Source organism: Phaseolus vulgaris, chromosome 9 (genome assembly GCF_000499845.2).
Source record: "Phaseolus vulgaris cultivar G19833 chromosome 9, P. vulgaris v2.0, whole genome shotgun sequence".
In the NCBI taxonomy this organism is placed as follows: domain Eukaryota; kingdom Viridiplantae; phylum Streptophyta; class Magnoliopsida; order Fabales; family Fabaceae; genus Phaseolus; species Phaseolus vulgaris.
In genome coordinates this window covers 27,022,339-27,045,379 of record NC_023751.2, presented here as the reverse complement: position 1 = coordinate 27,045,379, position 23,041 = coordinate 27,022,339, and the positions used below count along the sequence as shown (strand labels likewise).

The following is a 23,041-nucleotide window of genomic DNA, read 5'->3' as shown; positions in this document are numbered from 1 at the left end:
TAAAAAAAAGTTACCCAATTCTTGAGAGGTATTTACCTAAATAATTTAAAAATCTTCATAGTTTTTTTGTTTATAATAAACGTTAGAAATAAATTACTTCACGAATAATTAAACAAATTTATTGAAAATAATTATAATAAATAAATAAAATTAGTTGATATATAGTTCAGACAACCACTCCACAGCTAGCAATTCTTGACTGATGATACTGGATTGGTGTGGTGGACCTACGCATTTATATCGTTGCATCTTTGACTTTCGCATACTAAACCCCTTTATTTTTTCTTCTTACTTTTGTGTTTTTTAATACCATTTTTTTCACATGCATCTTCAAAACAGTAATATTGTCTCTCACTTGAATCCACCTTTTTTTTAATATTTTTATTTTAAATATGATTTATCATTTCCACGCGTATTGTATTAGATTAAATACAATACGATTTATCAGATATAATTATATGTAATAAATTATTATATTTTAATATTTTTAAGAGAAAGTAAAAACATTATTTAATAAAAGAGAATTATATATAATAGTAATGTATAAAAAACTGAACAAATTTAAAGAGTAAAGAAGAAAAAGTCGAGTAATAATTTTATTTTTCTCATTTTGAAATGATATTCTTATATTTTTTACATACTTTTTATGTTTACGAAACATTATTCCTTTTCTTTTTCATGTAAAAGTACTTTCTCATTTGAAATCATTTTTTTAAATACATTTTATTTTTATAAATTTAAATTATATCTCAAGGTTAAACGACAATCTTATCTTTTTCATTCAAAAATATTTTTATTTTCCATGTTTTGTAATGGTTTCTCTCTCTCTCTCATCCATGTGAAAAACCTTTGTTAACTTTTGTCTTATCAATACAATTTCTCTTTTCCATCATATTTTCCATGTTTTGTACCTACACAACAATGTTTTTATCCTTTTCATTTCAAACTATTTCTTCTTCATATTTTTTGAGTTTTCAAATTTAATTTAACTTTCCATATGTATGTATAGAGTGGTAATTTCGTCTTTCTCATTAAAAATAATTTGTTTTATATTTTTTCGTGTTTTGGAATGATTTTTCTCTATCTGATATAATTTGTCTTAAATTAAATATATCTTTTCTGTTTTCAAATATAATTTTTATGATGATTTTGTTTTTCTCATTGAAAATATTTTTCATGTTTTTCTCTCCCAAATACATATCAAAATATCAATTTTATCTGTATTAGTTGAAATCACTTTTTAAATAATTTCTCACAACTTCTAAAACTAAATAAACATGCACTAGAATTTTAACTAATTTGACCCTTGGTTGATGACCATGATCTCAACTCATTATTAAAATAACTTTCTTTAACTGGTTTTTCAAATGAGTGGATTGAAAAAAATTCTAATCTTTAAAGCTCCGTACAAACTTAGTTAGGCCTAGGACCAAAATGTGTTTAACTAACCATAAGACTTTGATTATTTTCTAAATACTTTTGAAAATTGTGCGAGTTCTAAAAATATTTTAAATTATAAATTAATGTTTAAATATTTTATATTAACTTTAAATTGATTATTAATTAATTTTTATTATTTGTAATTTAATTGGAAGGTTATGATTTAATCCAACTTTTTCAATTAGGTCGATCTAATCTAATCTTAGTTTGTTTCTGTCCGAAGTAGGTTTGACCTTAGTCAACCCTATCTTAGTATGAGTTAACATGACTTGATTTGACTTAACATGGTCCAACTCGACGTGTCTCGAAGTGTGTCAAACTAAACTTGGTTTAAAGTGGGTCCAAATCAACTCGATTTAGGTTTGACTAATATTGGTCCAACATAGCTCGACTCAATTGGACCTAACATGACCCAACTCGACTTTGTTTGAATTGGTCAATTCTACTCAAGCTGATATGGCATGACTCTAGTAGACTCGATGTGGGTCTGACACAACTTGACCTAATGTGCATTTGACATGACTCGGCTCAACGTGAGTCTGATTCGACATGACTCGGTTTAACTTAACTCGGCTATTCGTGGACTCGACTTGACTCGATCTTACTTGGACCTAAATTAATTTGGCCTGATATGGATTTAAATCGACTAAGCCTGAGGTAGACCCGACTCGACTTAGTCTAAGGTTAGCCCAACTTGACTCGACCCAAGGTGAGCCCAAATCGACTTGGTCAAAGATGGGCATGAAATGACTTGGTCCAAGGTGAGTATAACTCAGCTTGATGTGGACTCAACTTGACTCGCTCTAATGTAGGCCTCACTCGACTCAATCTAATATAGGCCCCACTCTACTTAACCCGGTGTGGGGTCGACACTGCTTAACCCAACATTACTTCACTCGACATGTGTCTAAATGGATTTGCCCTAATGTGAGTCTTACTCCACTCATCTTGACATGGACCCGACTCAACTCAGCTCAACTAAACTCACCATGATGTGGACTCAATCAACCTTGGCTTGACTTGTACCCAGTTTGACCTAAGCTCAACTCGACCTAACCTACTTGACTTGCTTTTAACCCAACCATGCCCATACTTACCTGACATTGACTTAGGCATACATGGGCTCTTCTTGACTTGACCTAACCTAGGTGTGACTAGACTTGGCCAACATGAGTCCAACTTTACCTGACCCGACATGAGTTGTGATAGTCTAAGCCTAACCTAACCTGCATGAAATGGACTCGACCTAACTTGGACTCAGTTTGTCCTATCTTGTCCAAAAATATGTTCGGATGGAGTAAGCATAGCTTGGTTAGACCTAACTCGACTTGACTAGGACCTAATTTGTCCCAATCTAACCTAGATTGGACCTAACTTGACCTGACCCGTGCTCATCTCGACCATCTTGACATGGTCTTAGCTTGACCTAAGGCCCACCCCGATTTTACCCATACTAGGTTTGAATTTGGATTGAGTAAATGTTTTTCATGTGTATAATTTTTGTAAGGTTTTTATTTATTTTCATTTTTTTGCTTTGAAAAAGGGCCCACCCATAGGGATTTTCTTTACATTTTGGCTCTATGAACTTTTTCTTATGTGTGCTTTCTTTTGCCTTAACCTATTTAGGTTAAGTCCAATCCTTGTGGGTTTGAGCCAAAATGATAAGTTTAGGTTGATTACAATAGATAACACTTAATGAGAGGTAGATATTGCTTAAGTGTTGAGTTAGTTTTTGCACCAATCACGCTTAATGGAAGGAATATCTCGCTTAAGCATTGAACTAGATTTTACATTAAAATCACGAATTAGAGTTGATGCTGACAACACACCATACCCATGTACACCAGGAATACCACCTAAATTGACACCATAACTAATACCATGATAAAAGCCAATGCACCAATGTAAACACTATGATCAATACCATGGTTCAAATTCTTTCAACAAGTTAGATTTTAATACCAAGATCAACATAAAACATTAGGACTTATAACAATGAGTTAGAACAAAATATAACAACAAAACAAATGTGCAATTAAATGTCAAATTAGTAACGAATATTTTGACAATTTTTTGAAATTGAGTTATTTTCTTACTAATTTATCCATAAAGTCTCCTCACTTACAATTCATTAAATTCAATTGGCAAAATGAATGAAACTAAAGTTGGATTAATCATTCAATGTAAGCTTGAGTTATATATTCCATAATAAAAAGCATATGCAAATTGAATTAAGATACAAGTAAACAAAAAAACTAAAATATAAAGAAAAGAAAAGATGAAGAATCACGTCACTTAACTAAAGTTAAGATAATTGAGAGATTGAATCACCACTTTCAACTACTAAGACTTCAAGATGACACTCTTAAGAAAGAGGATCAAACTCCTAAAAGAGTTCACAAGTTTTTCAATAATTCTAAAGAATTTCAATTCATTCAATGTTCCAAATAATGGTACAAAGAGCTATTTATAGTTAAGGATCTAGACAAACTTGGCTCCATCTTGATGTTTTCAAATTTATAAAATGGTACTAAAGTTTACCAAGCTTGGAGCACCTAGGATCATGCTCTCTATTGATGCACATGTTTTTCTCGCCTTGTTGCCTTAGTGTTCAAGGAATAAAGCATAGTTAATGCTTTTTCTTATTTCCTTATGTTTCTTGCCTGATTTAGACAAAGAATCAATCTTAACATGAGCCTTGATTGAATGTTTTCAATTGCAACAAAAATCTTCAACTAAAATTACAATTAAAAGAAAATACAATCAAAGTAAAATAAAATAAAATCCTAAGGATCATGAAGTTGATAAAATACAATTTATGAAACCACTTTTTTTTTCATGTTTTCAAATGTAATTCCACTTTTTCACATACATGTAAAGCGTCATAATTTTATTTTTCTTATCTAAAACTAGTTTTTATTTCATATTTATTTTTTTTGTCTCTTCCTCTTTTGAATTTTTGTTTCATGTTTTTTGGAATTATTTTTCTCTTCAACTTGCATATGTAGAGCAACAGTTTTACTCCTTTTCATTTGAAACCATTTTTTTAGTATTTGGGAATGATTTATCTCTCCGAGATGTAGATCAACAACTTTACCTTTTACATGAAACCATTTTTTTTTTTGGTGTGTTTTCAAATATTAGTTATCCTTCCATCACATTTCACTATCACTACAAGAAAATCATGAAATAGAAACCAATTTTTAGATACCAAAATAATTAGTTGCACTAGTAACTAAATTAGAGATCATTTTAGAAACTAAAAAAATATTGGGTTCTAAATTAGTTTCTATTATTGCTAAATAGTTTTTAAATTAGTATCTAATTAGCAACCAATGTTTTAGAAACTAAATAATTGGTAGTTAAAACTTTGGTTGCTAATTAGATACCAATTTAGAAACTATTTAACAATAATAAAAACTAATTTAGAAACTAATTTTTTATTTAGTTTCTAAAATGGTCTCTAATTTAGTTACAATTGCAACTAATTATTTTGGTCTCTAAAAATTGGTTTCTATTTCATGATTGTCTTGTATTGTATGTTGAAGAAACATATACGTATATATTCTATTTCTTTTATTTAGTTGTTTTATTATAATTCTTAGAAAAGTATTTACCTAAATAATTTACAATTTTTATAAATATTTTTTCTTAAAAATGTGCTTTGACTTTATAAATAATCAAACAAATTGTGTGAAACTATTTACATATAATAAAATTACTCCATACATCAACTAATTAATCAATTATATAAATTAAACATTTTTTATTTCAACTTTTAACTAAAAGATCATTAAATAAAAATCAATTTTAAGAAAATAATAATTAATTACTATATTGATTAAATTTATATTATTTTAAAGATTAAAAAAATTATTGATTTAGTCTATAAAATAATATCCAATTTAATCAATATAATAAATAAATTTTTTTTTAAATTAGTTTTTATTTAATAATTTTTTTTAGTGTTTTTTGAACGTATCTTTAAAAAAAGCAAAAGAGATAAAAATGTAAATATAGAAAGCAAAATACTAGGTTTCTACACAAATTAAGTTATATTTATAAATTATAATTATAAAAAAAAATTATTGTTTAGTTATATTTAAATTTGATTTCTTTTTTAAATCAACATTTGTGTAAAAGAAAATGACTTTCTAGCGGGGTAAAAGATCTTTTGCAAATAAAAATAACTGGATAGAATTTGGATGCCACCTACGGTTGTTGTATTTGCAATTTCAGAAGATGGTATCCCAAGTTTTTTTTAAAAATCACAATAACACATTCTATAATTAGTTAAAACGTGAAAATGTTTTCTTTACGCATATTATTACGAAAGAGTGGACTTTAAGCCTAACTCAACCCCATAAAACCGGCTCATAAGGTTGAGGTTTGCACCCACTTATATATAATGAAAGACTCTAATCTCTAATCGATGTGGGATCTCCAACACACCCCGAGACTGCCAACTCGTGCGTGGGACTATATATTATGGATGGTCCAATAGCGGCCCGATAGCGGGTGGCACGATAGGCCCAACAAATACTCGCTAGGATAGGCTCGAAATGGCTCTGATACCATATTAAGAAAGAGTCGACTTTAAGCCTAACTCAACCCCATAAAACCGGCTCATAAGGTTGAGGTTTGCACCCACTTATATATAATGAAAGACTCTAATCTCTAGTCGATGTGAGATCTCCAACCCATATTGCACATGAATCTTATATTTAAAGTATGTAATATATTTTTTAAGTCTAAATGATGTAATATTGTAATAAGGAAAGTTTTGTAAGGATTAAACTTTAATTTCTTTTGTATTGATTAAAACAGGACAACTCAGATGTTATATGATGACTTTAATGTTAAAAAGTGAATTTTAAATTAATTTATATATTATGAATTTTCTAATTTTTAATATATGAGATATCTAACAAGAAAAAAATAGTATTATAAAAACTATTGTAGAAACAATATAATAATTCTTGCATTACTTTAAAAAAAATCACCCTTAATTTATACAAACTGGACTCATAAAATATAGAATTCTGAATAATTTTGATTACCTTATAATTCTTAATGAAGAGATACAGAATATTCAAAAGGGGAAAAAAATGAATAACATGATTTAACATTTTTGTTTGCAAAGTGGGTAAAACAGACATTCCATATGTTGTTTGTGAAGATAAGAGGATAGAGAGAAATGTTTAGAAACGGGTTAATGACGGTCTTGGAGTAGATAAATATGGTGCGAAAGTAAGTGATCACGATCAGAATAAACAAGAAATTTTTGGAAAAGTGATTCTTTGCATTTAATTACAATTGACTTTGAATTTTGGTTGATACATTCGTTTTAATATAAATAAAATAAAAGAAAAGAATTGACCATGTCAAACACCTCAATTCTGAATTATTGAGAACACGTCTAAATTTAAAAATTGGAATGATGCGTGTTCCTTCCTTGTGGATAAACATAGACTTGTCCTACAAAGTCATGTCAATAATATAGTACAAAAATACATGACTTGGGTTCCACAAGCATAATAGGTTGTTAGAATGTTCCTTTGGTTTATCTACTCACATCTTTTAAATATTATACACTTATAAAATTGAAAGAGGTATTGCGAAAAAAAAAACATTATATTAAATATATATATATATAAATAAATAAAAGGTTATGGAATTTAGGAGTGTATTACACTCCAAACCATGACTATTAATCAACCAACTAGTTGAAAAAAAAAGACAAAAACAAATAATTTAATAGAAGAAAAAACTTATATGCAAAATTGCAATAACTAAATTTATAATTGTTGATGAAGACTTTAGAAAATATAAATTTTTTGACGATAAGCTTTTAAGTACATCTTCAAGTTTATTGATGAAGACATTATTTTTTTAATTTAATTATTCAAACAAATTATTTGAGAGATTAAGTATTGCAAGTCCTTTATTATTTAAATTTTGTTTTCATAAATCAATTCATTTTCTTAAATGTTAAGTTTATTTTAAATATACACTTAAAAATTAAAATTTTAATATTTAAACTTTCTAAAATTATTATTAAATTTTAAATAATTAATAATTTATATTAGTTTAGTAATTCAAAATATAAATAGACATTTTCATGCTACTTCAACATGTGGTCTTTCATAACATAAATCAAGTTCACTATGACCTTCTTGTGAATGAAATACATTAACACCAATTCTTCGTCATTTAACATGACATGATTGCTTCGTTATGGTGTAATCTACCGGGTAATAATAAAATCCAACAATCTCTCATTGAGTTTCAATCTTCCAATAAAAATCCTATTGTTGAAGCATTTTAATGCAATCCTAGCTTGCATATTCATTTGTAGATCTTCTTCTTCATCATTTTGATATGAATATCTTTTACTAATGATGAATGATATTGCGGAAGCATGAAGAATTATAGAAATTTTGAAAGAGATGGGAATTATGATGGTGAATCTAAGTGAGGTTAGGACAACACTTAGTTTCTAGAGTGGGGTTGAGCCAACACTACTAAGAGGAGAGAATGAATCTGAATTTTTAGAAGCTTCATTCATACAATGTCGAAATCTAATTACAAATGAGTAGAAATGCCTATTTATAGGCTAGGATAGCTTGTGGAGCAAGCTATCAAACCCTAAATTGCATGGTAAGTTAGGGTTGGGGTTTAGGAAACCCTAGGCTCTTTCTAGAGAGCTTTCTATGAACATTTGCTTGAGTTTCAAGTGAAGGTTTAAAACCTCTCTAGATTATTTCTATGCTTTGCTAGAAATGGACCAGAAATACAAGGCCTAAGAAAACTCATATTCTACTTTTTACAATTTTATACAGTCTAAGACATGGATTTTTTTTTGTAGATATTGAAAGTGGCCCATGCTCTTAGCTATGTGTATAATGGCTTGGGTAGTGAGGATGGTCCTCTATCACGTGCCTCTTCAAAAGGATTTGTCCTCAACTCCATAATAGGGTTAGAGATGTCACCTTTTCATTGTACTTTGTGATTATCCTCCACCAAGATTAAAGATGAACCTGTAGAAACAATAAAAAATTAAAAGACATATATTCGTTTAGAAAAATTAAAAATAAGAATATAAGAAAGGACATTCCAAGGTCTATGTACTTTACCCGATAGGAAAACAAAATGGAGTACAATTATTTTTATTTTTAGTGTTTTGTGTTTTACCTCATGAAGTTGTCAAAACTTTTGATCTTCTTGAGTTATTACAAGGAAATCTTCATAAGGGTTTTTAACTAGATTTGGTTAAGCTCAAGACAAAAGATTTTATTCAAATAATTCCTCACAAAAGTGTTTAAAGGAAGAAATGTTTGGTTCAACTCCAAACCAAATTTTTTTAAATTCTTTTTCTTCTTCAGAATCGAAAACTTCATCTTCCCTAGGTTTTACTTTAGAAACCACTATACCAAAGTTTGGTTTAGCTTCAGAAAGAGATTTTTCAAAGTGTAGTTGTGTTTCTATTGAGGAAAGAGACTTATCCTGTTCTTTTGTGTTTAGTTTTTCTTGAGGATAATTTAGTGGTTGTTGTATATATTTTGAACTTCCTCCTGTGGATTTTCTTTAGTTGGAGATTGTTCTTTATATTAAAGAGAAATTTTTGACCTATTTTAAGAAATTCCCTTGTATCTTCTACGAGTTTCTTATTTTTTTCATGTGACCTTTTATTCTAAGGGTTGGTGTCCTGATAATGGTGTTTCATTATACTAGACTCCTCCTTATGTTTGCTCTTATTTTTATATTATTTTCCAAAAATTGAGCAAACCAATTTTTGAGATAAGAAATTCCTTTATCATGTGAAGAAAAGTGAGTATCTACTAAAAGTTTATCATCATGATTTTTTGAAAAGAAGATTTGATTGGAATAACTTACAAAAGTATGTTTTGTCAATGTGTAGTATTTAATTGAGAAAATTTAATACTGTGGAACTTAATTGTTGCTTAATGTCAGAAAATTATCTTGATCTGAGAATTATTGAATCCGATTATATATTTTGAACCAAGAAATAAATGAAGAAATTTAATTCCAATTTTTGTGTAAAATTCAGATGAATGTGAAGCATTAGAAAAAAAAAGAAGAAAGCAAAGACTTATAGATTGGATCACAAGAAGAAGTAAAGAAGGGAAATTTAAAGGAAGCATCTTGCTCAAGCTAGAAGATTTCACTTAGGGAAAATTATCCAGATTAAGTTAATGGTGCATTACTAAACTTGATCAAGCTCGAATGGCTCGCCCAAGATAAAACAACACCTAAAGATCTAGCCAAAGCTAGATTGGCTCGCTTGAGCTAGATTTCATTAAATAAATTTTTGAACAAAGTTAAAACAGAGGAAGGGGGGAGAAAAGAAAAGGTTACTGAGAGAAAACAAGAACAAACTTTTTTCTTAGAAGAAGAATTTGATTTGATCAACCCTTCTTATGCAATTCAGATAAGGAATGAAGATTGGAGAAGCTTTCACGAAATATGAAATATTACGGAAATTAGGTACTTATGACTCTCCCCAACTTAGAATCTTGCTTGTACTCAAGAAAAGTAAATGAATATATTTGAATTTAAATAGCAAACAACTTAATTCACTAAACAACAGATCAAATTAGAAACTTATGATGCTTCCAAATTCAAATATAGAAAAATATAGACACAATCAACTTCCAGCATCAAATCAAAACAAATAAATGACAATTCATCTAAGAATATCTTCTCATATGCTCACAGGTAAGTGTTTCTCTCTATTTTCACGGAATCATAAGAAATCACAGTCGCTTTTAATTTCATCTTCAAATCACAAACATATTAAAAACATGAATCATAAGGTCTTTTTTACATGGTTATAATGAGGATGGGCTTCAAAAAATATATTGATTTTTTCAGATAACAAAATGCACATCTTAAAGAAGAAGAACATACCTACAATCCAATTATAGCACATATGTATTATCTAATCACCATTTTCTTTTGACTTCACCCTTTTCATCATTTTTCTTTCTATCTTTTCATGATTTTCAACATGAATTTGTTTTCTCTTTTTTTTTTTCTTTTTCTCGTCAATAGGAATAAATTCTTCCTATTTTCAAATTTTTGAGCTTTCAAAAATTTGGAAACAACCATTCCCTTTTCTATATTTGTTGCATCTATGTTCTTCTTCCTTAAACATGCTAAAAGGTCGGAAAATATATCATCAAAGGTTAGGGTGCAATAATAACAAAAATAAATTTTTGGCTTAAAGGGGATATATATAAAAAAATTGAAATTCTAATAAGATAAAAGTTGGCTATTGTGAAGAAATTTTCACAATATCCACATAGGATTGTTTCCCTTTTTTAACCATCTATTCCTTCCTCTCCTTCCCTTTCTTTACTCTCCATACCTCCTTACTCTTCTTCTCCCGACGATCAAAGGCTATAAGATTCTTCAAACCTCTGTATGAGTGTTCCAACGGTTCCATAATAGCTTGTGAGTACCTCACCGGTTGATCAGCTTCCGCTCTTCTATACTTCGAAATATTGACAAAGAGTTTCATGTTCCCTACATAAATTTGATCCAACTCCTTCTCCAACGGGCTTACATTACCCACTTCAAAAAACTTCACAAAGCCAAACCTTCTTCCCCACCCTTTAAGCCTCAAGAAATGAAGACTTCCATTACCCCAGCTCACACTAGAAAACCTTGGCATGTCATATTCCCATAGTTACCAGGGAAATTAGAGAAGAAAAAGGTAGTGAAGGCTATTGAGGTCGACCAGCCCTTGCCATAGCCGTTTATGGTACCCATATTTCTTTGTGTCCAACCAAGATATCTTAGCTCATTCGGCAGAGATTCAAGCCCATGAGGAAGATAAAATTAAAAGTCCATCATCTAAAAAAAACACCCCCTTCAAGTATATTACTTCTGAATTATTTTAAACGCGCAATATACAATGTATATATGTAAAGGAAATATTTATGATTATATCCAAATTATAGTAACAATCACAAATAAATAATTATTGTAATAATGGTAATTTTTATAACTATATAATTGTTTCAATAATGATAATTGCTATACAAATGAAGATTATATCCCGTTATTCTTTTCAAATATCAAATGTGACCACAACTCATGCAAACAAAACTATTCACTATAACTAATCACTTAGAAAACTACCATATAACAAAAAGTGTAAGCATGTTTTATATTAGTTTAATTTATTCTAAAAAGTATTCTTTTTTCAATTATTTAAATTATTTCGTTTAAATTCCTAATAAACTAACTCAAATACCTATATAACTATGTATTTGAGAAATTAAAAACTTCTAGTATGAAATTGAAAACATATTAAACTCGTGGGATATAATACTTGTATAGCTTTGTTTTCCCTTAGCAAAAGTTTCTCTCATTGTATATGCTTTAGATAAAATATGTTTTCCAAGCTTTTTATAAAGTAGGAAAGGAAAGCATACAACGTAGATTTTTTTTTTATCACAAAAAATTAATAAATTAAAATACATAAAACACTTAAGAAATACTCTAACTTTATAAAAGAAATAGTTAAATTATATTCAATAAAAAAAAAACCCTGTGATAATATACATATAAAATCTTTCCCTGCATATACAAAACACTTCCACTACTCTTTGCTGCGCAGAGAAAGCACTTCCACTACCCATAATTACTGATGGAGTTTTATTGCATAATACAATTAGTAATGCTCTACCCATTCTATACATGTGTGGCTTGCATACTAAAAAATAGAGTAAAATTTTATCTTCATTAATTTGAAGTTTGTGGTTCATTCCTGAGGAATCTTGAAAGGAGGAGGTTTAAGAGGAGGATTAGCAAAAGGACCCTCAATTAAACCTTTTGCTACTAGCCTGTATGATGCTTCGGTTAAATGAAATCCATCCCAATTTATATGTTTTGAAGGATCTGGACAAACAGTTGCGTCACCAGTTCCACAAACTCCACCAAGATTATATTGATCACCCTTTCCACAACATACTTCAAAGGTCTTGATTTTACCAAAAATAAAGTCTGCATTACATAAATTAAATAACACAATAAGAATTAATTCTACCAAATTTTAACATCCACATCTACTAGTCATATAATAAAAGAAAATAAAATAATAACCCACCGTATTTTTCTGGTGCTTGAAATAAACGTAGGGCAGCATCATAATAATCAAAATATGTTATGTTAACATGTGGGTTTTGTTGTCTCAATGTATCTACAGCCTTTCTAAGGTGTTCATGAAAGTACTTTATGGCAGCATTGTAAGGTTTTAAACACCCAAAACTGTCATAATCTTCTTTCTTATCACTATTCACCGTATGCAAAAGATAAGAATTGCACCCAATTGGAAAGTTCCCTGGAACCACTAGTTGAACTGCTCCTTCTTTAATTAGTTCCTGTTCAATACAAACAAAAATCAAATTCAATTTAGTCTAATCAATCATATTTCAATTTAATTCAACTATTGAAATTTAAGTTAAGATAAAATTGATACAACATACAGAAGTGACATGGGAAATCATTTGAACAATATGTGGAACAAATTCTCGAATTTCTGTAATATTTTTATGTGGGATAATTGCATTAATGTCATTCCCACCAATCTCACCAACTAGAACCAATGTGTTTTTAAAGTAATTATCACATTCTGTCATGAAAAAAGGAATAACATTGTTAGTTATATGGAAACAAACAAATAATTTGTAGAAACATTGTTAAAAGGAGGTTTGATGAAACCTATTTTGGTTCTACAAAGGGAGGGCTTTAGCTTATGAAACCATTCTAGTTGAGTGCCTAATGAATAAGCAGCTTCTGGTACATCAATTCCTCTTAGATCAAAAAAGCTTTTAGGAAGTGCAGTTGAACCAGAATATGCAAAATTTACTCCTTTCTTCACGTCCTGTCCTTTAGTTAGAGTCAGATATGGTGGCAACAGGGGTAACCCATATGCCTTAGCTAAAAATGAAAATAATCATGGGTTAGTACAATTAAGAATGTGTGATTGCTAACATATAGAGTCTGTGATATTGTTTCTTGTGTTTAGGTCATGTTTTAAAGAAAGAGAAAAGAGAGTAAAAGTACCTAGAAAATCTATTATCAATCTTCCATTTGACATTCTTCCTGAAGGACGTTTAAAATATGTTGAACCATAAGGACTATTAGCTGGAAATGGTTTGTGAGTTACAGCATTTCCTGTATCACTTATAGAATCACCAAAATTTATAAAAGCTTGATATGGAAAGAGATTGTTGTATGAATCAACATTTCTAAGAAAACTGCAAGCAAAAATCAAACTAAAGAGAATCAAACTCTTCATAATGTTGTTTTAAGCCTGGATTTTTTTTTATTTTTTTTATCAGCCTGGATAAGAATATATCTAATATATGTAATTATGTGTATTTAGAGATTGGAATTTTGTGTTATATATATATATATATATATATATATATATATATATATACATACTGTTGAATCAACCACTAGTTTTTTTGTCATAGATTTATCATTTCTATTTTGGTATGGCTATAACTATTATGGTTCTTAAACAATAGTGAATCATTAATTGTAATCTAATATGCCTATTTAATCAACACGTGCATGAGTTTGTTTCTTCATACTATTTTCAGCTGTTGTTTTGACTTTCTCTATAGTTATAATCCACACAATTAAATCGCTACAATATTTTCTATAAATGCAAATACAAAATATACAATTTTCTATATATACGATATATGTCAAATTATTTTTAGTGATGTGATTCTATTTCGAAATAATAATAATAATAATAATTTTTTCACAAAAAAAATTATCATGAAGAGGTGTGAAATAAATGATGTATTAATAATTTCTCATATATATTTTTATATTTATCAAATATAAATATTCATTAAATAAGACTTATATATTAATATGTTTTAGAATAATTATGATTTTTATAATATATTTATTCAAAATTTAATTGTAAATTAAAATAAAACTACACTTAAAAAAATCTATATAAACATAGCATACCAATAAAAGAAAATTTAAATAAATACACAGTTAGCATGTACTATATATGTAAGGGTAAGAGTAGTATGATATCATTCAACATTCATTTACACCCAGGTAGAAAACAAAATTTGACTAAATTACCCGCCATTAGTGCAAAAAGCCTATTTGACATCATCTATAGATGTCAATTTAGAGTTATTTGTCGTATAAAAAAAACATGATAGCAATTTTATGAATTAAGTAACATATAAATTACGGTTATAATGACAATTATCGTCTATTAGAAAACACAACATATAGGCAACAATTTTATTAAAGAGTTGTAGTCCATATATTAAAAATAGACAATGATTTTTGAGATAATCGTCTCCTAGTTTAAAATTTTCAATAAACAATGATTATGATCTAAGAATAATTGTCAATGGGCTTATTTGCATGTCCTTCCCAACTCTTCTCTCTTCACACTTTTTTCTTTGTTGTTGTTGTTTTTCAGTTCTTTATTTTCTATTGTCTTTGTTGCGTGTTATCTCTGCTCTCCATTGCCTTCATCGGTTGTAATCTTTGCTCTCTATTGTATCCATTTTTTTTTTCATTTTATCCCCTGTCATTTTGTTTTGTTTTTGGCATTTTGAGTGACATAGCGAGTCGAGTCTTGCCACTATGCACTCCAGTCACCTGTTGTTGAACAAGATGCTTTGATGATTTCCAAATCCAACTTGAAGAATCTATTGTTGTATGTGTAGTTAGGTATATTTTGAGTTGTTAAGTAATTTGTCCTTAGTTGTGATTCAAGTTCGTATGATTTGAAATCTCTTTTGAAAGTTTGGTTCTTCAAATTTGTGTTAATTTTAGTTAGTTGTTTCGTGTTTTTAAATCAGTTAAAAAAGTTTTTGTTCAAGTCTGGTGACTACAACAAGTTTTTCAAAGGTTAATTTATTGTGACAACCGATTGAATTATATTTAAGGTTTTTAAAAGGATTTAAAAGTGGTTTGTTTCTTTTGTCTTTTCTGTAAAGCAAAATGAGTAAGTTATTTTGATAAATGAACTGGTTTTTTATGTTGATTTTTTCACAGAAAATGAAAACAATGAGTTTGTTTTAAAAATCAATTAAGTGATTTTAACATAATTCCGTTCTGATTTTCAAATTGTTTTTAATGCTTTTAACATATTTTATTTAATGGTCAAATTGTTTTAACCATCTTTTAAAGTCGATATAAAGACGGTTTTCTGATCATTTAAAAAAGAAGATGACAGTTTATTGAGATTATCATTCTTGGTTGTGGTGTACTCTGTTTTTGATAACTTAGTGAATTCTTAGTGGTGTGTGTATGCCTATTTATTTTATTTATTAATGTTGGAAGCCATCTACACTGGATAGGACTCGTGACTAAGGAAGCATCAATCACTAGACCAAACAAGTTTTTTAGTCATATTATCATTTTTATTATACTTATTATTAATATAATTTATACATATTAATATAATTAATAATAATAATAATAAAATAAATTATATTCATATTATTAATATTTATTAATATTGTTAATATTTTTAATATTGTTATTATTTTTAATATTGTTAATATTTTTAATATTGTTATTATTTTTAATATTTTTAATATTTATAATATTGTTAATATTGTTAATATTGTTAATATTGTTAATATTGTTAATATTATTAATATTATTAATAATAGTAAGTATAATAAAAATATATTAATACTAAAGAATTTGTTTGGTGTAGTTAAATTTTCTCTGGTTACTGAAGCAACGTGGTTTTGAATCCCATTAATTGCAAATTTTATTTTATGGTGTCAAAATTTACATACGGATTTTAATCCGTATGTAATGTTAATTTTACATACGGATCAAATCCGTATGTAATAATTTGTATATAATTCGCGTTTTTCTTGTAGTGAATGCTTAGTTTCGCGTTAGAGATTTAATACATTTATTTGTCTAATACTCCAATTGTAAATATATTTTTCTCAAACATTTTACAAAAAGAATAGGAGGTTGTACCGACAGTAAATGTTTTGAATCTTGAGTTGTCCAGTTGGACAGTTTGAGAAGAGTGATCACTTTTTATTAGTTCATTAATACCTAACTTGTAATCTACATTTCATATATTTTACATAATTTTGGTTCATTGCACTTTGTGTTGATCTTTGGGTGCATATTTAATTTGGAAATCTCATGTCACCACTTTCATTTCATGCCACCTGAAGAACAAGATCAAAAGGAAAATTTTGGAACATTGGAAAATCACCCAAGCAAGATCACTCCAAAGGAACTCATCCAAGACTTGTCCAAACGAGTTCACTCCAGTGAAGTTAGGTTTTTTCTTATGTATTGAGGTGATATTTATCTATAATATTCAGTTCTTGATTGATGATTGGTATTGACATTTTATTCTCAAAGCTTGAATTATTCATGATTTTTATCCTTAGATTTGACTCAAAAGTACTTCTAAGCATCTAACCTAAATGATAATTCTTAACATATTTGAATGTTAGGAATAGAGTTGAATTATTGCTGATAAAAAAAGGAATAGATTTGAAATGTTATCGCTTTATAACATTTGTTTATAAAAATAAGGATTTTTTACAAATATGCGAGGAATCGATATTTATGTGACTCTATAATAATTTTGTATGCGAGGAATCAATATAAATGATTTTTATATGTGCATATCAATTAAGATTGAATATTATAATCTTTTGAAAATATACAGACGAGTGAGAAGCTTGAACCCCAATCCTAATTTTCCTAATTAAATTGACTCATACAAATTCTTTACTTTATTTGAGGATCATTCAAAACTATGATCAATATGGAGAGAGATGGGGAGTGGCACGTCATGAGGAAGAGGGGTTTTGGGATGAAGAACTCAAGCATTAATTTTTTTTCCTCCTGAATACCAATAGGAGGACATGTGGAGAGTCTTTCAGAGATGGGGAAGAGTGGTTGACGTGTTTATCTCCAGAAGAAAGAATAACAAAAATCAAAGATTTGGGTTTGTCAAATTTCAAGGTGTGGTGGATGTGGTAGACCTGGAAAGGAGATTGGATTCAGTTTGGATTGGTTATTGGAAAGTAAGGGTAAACCGGCCGAAATTCGACAGAGACAGGGAGCCAAGGTACATTAGGAAGGTAGTTCCCAAACCAAAAGTCAGTAGAGACAGTGCACCAAGGAAGAAGTGGAACGTAGAGTCTAATGGTACTCAGAGTCATAATGTTTGGAAGGAAAAGTTAACATACCCTTCTGCTGTGGAGAAAGGTGGTAAGGGGGAAAAAAGGACGAAGAATCACATAGCGTTCAAGGCAGAGGTGCATCATTTAGAGTGGTTAGACAACTGCTTCATTGGGAAAACTGTGGAACCAAATATGGCTAGGGATATGAAGGAAAGTTTTATCTTGGGTGGTTTTAAATTTATTCGAGTGCGGTTCATGGGAGGCAATTGCGTATTGTTGTCGGGAGAAAATGTGAATTTGATTAAAAAGACCATAGAGGAAAATAAAGAGTGGTTTGAATCAATTTTCGAATCAATTACCCCTTGGGAGAAAGACTTTACGGTGTCGGAAAAATTTGTTTGGGCTCGAATTAGAGGGCTGCCCTTGAATCTGTGGAGTAGACATAGTTTGGAAAGTATTGTGACTATGGTAGGATCTCTTGTAGAAATTGATAAGGATACATTGGAGATGGAAGAACTAAAATTTGCAAGAGTCTTACTTAAATTTCCTGTAGCAAGAGATGTTCGTTGGACAAATTGCATGAAGGTTAATGAGACTATCTGTCAAATAGCTATTGAAGAAGAACCTCTTAATAAAATTAGAAGAAGGCAATTTGGCAAATGGGGAATTAATTCTGATGACGAACTTGGTAGTTTCGCAGGGAGAGAGGGTGGTGCATCGGAAGAGTCAGAGTTTGGTAGCAATTTAAATTTCCATGGTGGTGTAGGGGAGGACACGACGATGGAGGAAGCGGAAGAGCTCCGCCGCAGGGAGGTACGAAACTAGTACGTGGCTACAACAGTTAGGTGTGATGACGTGGAAGCTCAGGAATTAAGTGGGAAACAATATGATAAACACCTTAATGAAGCATTTAATGGGTTAGGTGGCCAAGATGGGTGTATTAATGAGGTAGGTGATAAAGTAGAGGGGTTGTCTAGAGATTATAACGTTGCATTTAATGAGGTAGGTGGGCAGAGGCAAACCCTAATTGAGATTAAAAGTCTATTTGTTGATATTGGGCCTCTTGAGTGTGATTGGGCCCAATTTAAATCTTTAGAGAGGGGGGTGTGTCTAGCTGGAACTGGCCCAATACTTAGTGAATCAGAATTATCTGGTGTGGGAAGTAGGGCTGACGTGGCCCTAGGTCAACCCTGCAGCGTTCACCATTCACCGCAGGTTGCGGTCGCCGGCGACGACGGAGCTTCGATAGTGGCAGCGTCCGCGTGGTGGGGCTCGTCTGCACACATGACAACCACGGCAACGGCACCGTCGGTCGCGCGATGTGGTCCACGAACGGAGGACACCTTTGCCGGCCACGACGTTGCCTCCGCCGGCCACGACGGTGCCTCCACTGGCCACGACGACGCGGTTCTGGCCTACGCTTGCAGGCTCAGGCGCGACGCCGATACGGAGGCTCTCCTTGCCGTTGACGTGTCTTCTTCTACCCGTGGTTCTCCAATGGCCGCTGCATGTGTCGCTAACTCGAAGGTCTCTCCGGTTCGCCTAGCCACGCCTACGCCGCATGCCGGAGACACTGATTTGGTGGTGGCGGAAACGTCATCGGAGTCTGGTAGCAACCCTGCGTATTCCTTGGTTGTCCGTAGACCGTTGTGCATGGCTGCAACTTTTTCTGGGGGCAACTCTGTGAGTCCTGTGGGGAACATGCTTTTTCACCATCAAGGTATTGTGTTACCCAGTCCCGGACAAAGGGCGATGGAAGTTTGGGAATGTAGCAACAGTGAGTCACAAGAGGTGGGGCCTACACGTTTCGGTGGATTCAAAGAACTTTCTCACAAAACGAATGTAAGGTTAGTATCTAGTTCTACTGTCTTTACTAATAATGATACTAATAACTGTTTGGTCTGGTTAAATAACGAGATGATGGAAGCAGATAGAATATGGAATTTAGGAAAGAAGGTAGGATACTCTCGGTTTGGAAATGAGGCTGATATTTTAAACAAGCTAAAAAGTTTGGAAGAAAGGGACAACGGGAATGAGGGTTCAGGTTGGGTTGGGAAACATGTTGGTAATGATGAAGCTGATTAGTATGAATATTAGGGGATTGGGAGGAATGATAAAAAGGAAGTATATTAGTGAGCTCATTAAAGAACAACAAGTTGGTTTTATCTGCCTGCAGGAAACAAAATGCGAACATTTTAGTAAGGAAAAGTGTTATCAAATGTGGGGATCAAACGAAATCGACTGGATTGAGGTTGGAGCAGTTAATAATGGTGGAGGAATAATCACGATGTGGAAGAAAAATTGTTTTGAATTAAAAGGGTTCAGATGTGGGAACAACTATTCAATTATTGAAGGAGTATGGAAGGTAGGAAAGCCATTGGAAGTAATAATAGTTAATATTTACTGTGGAGGGTCTTTAAGAGAAAAGAGAAGAATTTGGGACGAGATATGTGAGATAAGGAAAAACCACCGAATAAAAATGTGGTGTGTAGCTGGAGATTTTAATTCCATTAGATGTGCTGGGGAGAGAAGAGGTCAAAATTATAATGCAAATTATGGAAGTGAAATACAAAGCTTTAATAAGTTTATTGAGGAGTCTAGTCTGGTTGATATTCCTTTGGTGGGTAGAAAGTTTACTTGGTACAAACCTAATGGGACAGTGAAGAGCATAATAGATAGAGTTCTAGTCTCCCTTGAATGGTTAGAGAAGTGGCCGGGAAGTAAATTGTACGCAGAAGGGAGATCGATTTCAGACCATTGTGCTTTAGTGTTAAAGGAGATAAATATCGACTGGGGTCCAAAACCGTTTAGATGCCTTGATGTGTGGCAAAAAGACGGCCGGTTTAAGGAATTTGTAAGGAATAAGTGGGCAAGCTATGATATTAGGGGAAACGGTTTGTACGTTTTAAAAGAGAAATTGAAAAGGTTAAAGTTTGATATAAGGAACTGGAACAAACACGTCTTTGGAGATGTTAATAAACAAAGAGTGGAATTGGAAAAGAGAGTCCAAGATCTGGATGGAAAAGATGACGAGGGGGAGTTGAGTGTGGAAGATAGAGAAGAGAGGAGACAACTATTAGCTGACCTGGGCAAGTTCGAGCGAAACAAGAGGCGATTTTACAGCAAAAAGCAAGATTCAGTTGGTTAAGTCAGGGGGATTTGAATACAAAATTTTATCATTCAAGCATTAAGTGGAGGAGGATGTTTAATGGGATTAATGGCCTCAAGGTCGGAGATCAGTGGTGCGAAGACCCAACCAAAGTAAAGGATAGAGTGAAGGAATTTTTTGAGGGTAGATTTAGTGGGGGGGAAGTCCTCTGGTTAGATTGGATAATGTTCGGTTTAAGGGTATATCTAGGGAGGACAATGTAATGTTGGTTGGAAGTATTTCTGAAGAGGAAGTTAAGGAGGCAGTATGGAATTGTGACAGTTCCAAAAGTCCTGGACCGGATGGATTTAATTTTGGCTTTATAAAATTCGGTTGGGATTTTTTAAAAGGAGATGTTGTGAGTGCGGTACAAAGATTTGCAGAGGGTGGAAGTTGGCTGAAAGGTTCTAATGCCTCATTTATTACCCTTGTTCCAAAGGTTGCAAATCCACAACAACTGAATGAGTTTAGACCGATCTCTTTGGTGGGTTGTGTGTATAAAATTATCTCTAAAATCCTTTCTTCAAGGTTAAAAAGGGTACTAAACAAAGTTATTGATCCCAGACAGTCTGCTTTCATGGAAGGAAGAGGTTTGTTGGACAGTGTGTTAGTGGCTAACGAGACACTGTAGGAGGTAAAAAGGAAAAAGAAAGAATGTGTGGTGTTTAAGGTGGACTATGAAAAGGCATACGACTCAGTTAGCTGGGAGTTTATTTACTACATGATGGGAAGATTGGGTTTTTGTGGTAAGTGGATTGATTGGATAAAAAATTGTTTAGAATCATCCTTAATATCTGTGTTAGTAAATGGAAGCCCTACAACTGAGTTTAAACCTTTGAAGGGCCTAAGACAAGGGGATCCTTTAGCACCGTTCCTTTTTCTAATTGCGGCTGAAGGTCTTGCAGGGGTAGTTAGGCAAGCGGAAGAAAAGAAGCTAGTAGAAAGTATTGAAGTCGGGGAAAAGCGAGTAAAGGTGTGCATGTTGCAATATGCAGACGATACTCTTTTCTTCTGTAAAGCCTCAACCCAAAGTGTTTTGACTCTAAAGGCTATTCTGAAAGTCTTTGAACTTGCTTCTGGTCTTAAGGTTAACTACTCCAAGAGTAAGGTTGGTGGAGTGGGTGTGAATATAAATCAGACGATGACTTTCGCCCCAATCCTTAACTGTGACATTATGAAGACACCTTTCAGTTACTTGGGGGTGTTGGTAGGTGGGAATCATAAGAGGTGTGTCTTTTGGGAAGGTGTGATCACTAAGTTACGGAATAGGCTGAGCGCGTGGAAAGGGAAAACCCTCTCTTTGGCAGGCAGAGTATGTCTTATCAAATCGGTGCTTACGTCCCTACCGCTTTTCTATGTCTCCATTTTTTGTATTCCGATAACTATGTTGAGGGAAGTGAAAAGGTTACAAAAAAACTTTTTGTGGGAGTGGGGGTCAGAGAACCGGAAAATTGCTTGGGTGGCGTGGGATAAGATTTTTCAATCGAAAGATAATGGCGGATTAGGGGTCATTGACATAGAAAAGTTTAACTTGGCTCTTCTAGGGAAATGGATCTAGAGACTTAAGTATGAAGAGAGCGGTTTATGGAAGGATATTATAGAGTCTAAGTACGGTGGGTGGAGGGGTTTAAGATCTCAAGATCAGTCTTGTAAGGAGTCGATGTGGTGGAGGGACCTCAGGAAAGTTTGGCACTTAGAGGGGTGGGGAATTGATTTTGAAGATAGAGGTCGATGGGAAGTAAGAGATGGGAAAGAAATCAGATTATGGGAGGATAAGTGGTTGGAAAACATCCCTCTAATGCATAAATTCCCTAGATTATATTCAATCTCCTTGGATACTGGCTGTACTCTTTCACAAGTTGGGGGTTGGAGTAATAATGATTGGCCGTGGAAACTGCGGTGGAGAAGAAATCTTTTTGTGTGGGAATCCAGTCTGCTTGATCTTCTAATGCAGAAGTTGGATACCAAAAGGTTAACAAGAGAGGGTGGAGTTAAACCTGATAAATGGCTCTGGAGGGATGTGGATTATACGAATTTCTCTGTGAAGGTAGCATATAAATGCCTCATAGGGGAGGAGTCTGTAGTGGGGGAGGATTTGTTCGCGAATTTTTGGACTTTAAAGACCTTACCTTCGGCACATTTTTTGGCTTGGAGGGTGTTACGTAATGCTATTCCTACTAAGGACAATCTTTCGAGACGCGGTATACCTTTGATGTGCGATCGGTGCCCTCTGTGTGGTGTGGAAGAAGAG

The 23,041-nt window shown here is 32.0% G+C and overlaps 2 protein-coding genes across 2 annotated transcripts; one reads left to right on the top strand and one right to left on the bottom strand.

The window, feature by feature from the left end:
- Positions 1-11,975: 11,975 nt before the first annotated feature.
- Positions 11,976-13,857, bottom strand: LOC137821740 (GDSL esterase/lipase At5g45910-like). The gene is made up of 5 exons (XM_068626476.1): positions 13,537-13,857; positions 13,192-13,410; positions 12,957-13,102; positions 12,578-12,851; positions 11,976-12,474 (listed from the first exon to the last, which is right to left on the bottom strand). Exons 1-5 carry the CDS (start codon positions 13,769-13,771, stop codon positions 12,233-12,235), a joined length of 1,116 nt encoding a protein of 371 aa, XP_068482577.1. The 5' UTR covers positions 13,772-13,857; the 3' UTR covers positions 11,976-12,232.
- A 6,003-nt stretch (positions 13,858-19,860) lies between these two features.
- LOC137822353 (uncharacterized) lies at positions 19,861-20,790 on the top strand. The gene has a single exon (XM_068627236.1). The coding sequence runs from the start codon at positions 19,861-19,863 to the stop codon at positions 20,788-20,790; it is 930 nt and encodes a 309-aa protein (XP_068483337.1).
- The last annotated feature ends 2,251 nt before the right edge of the window (positions 20,791-23,041 follow it).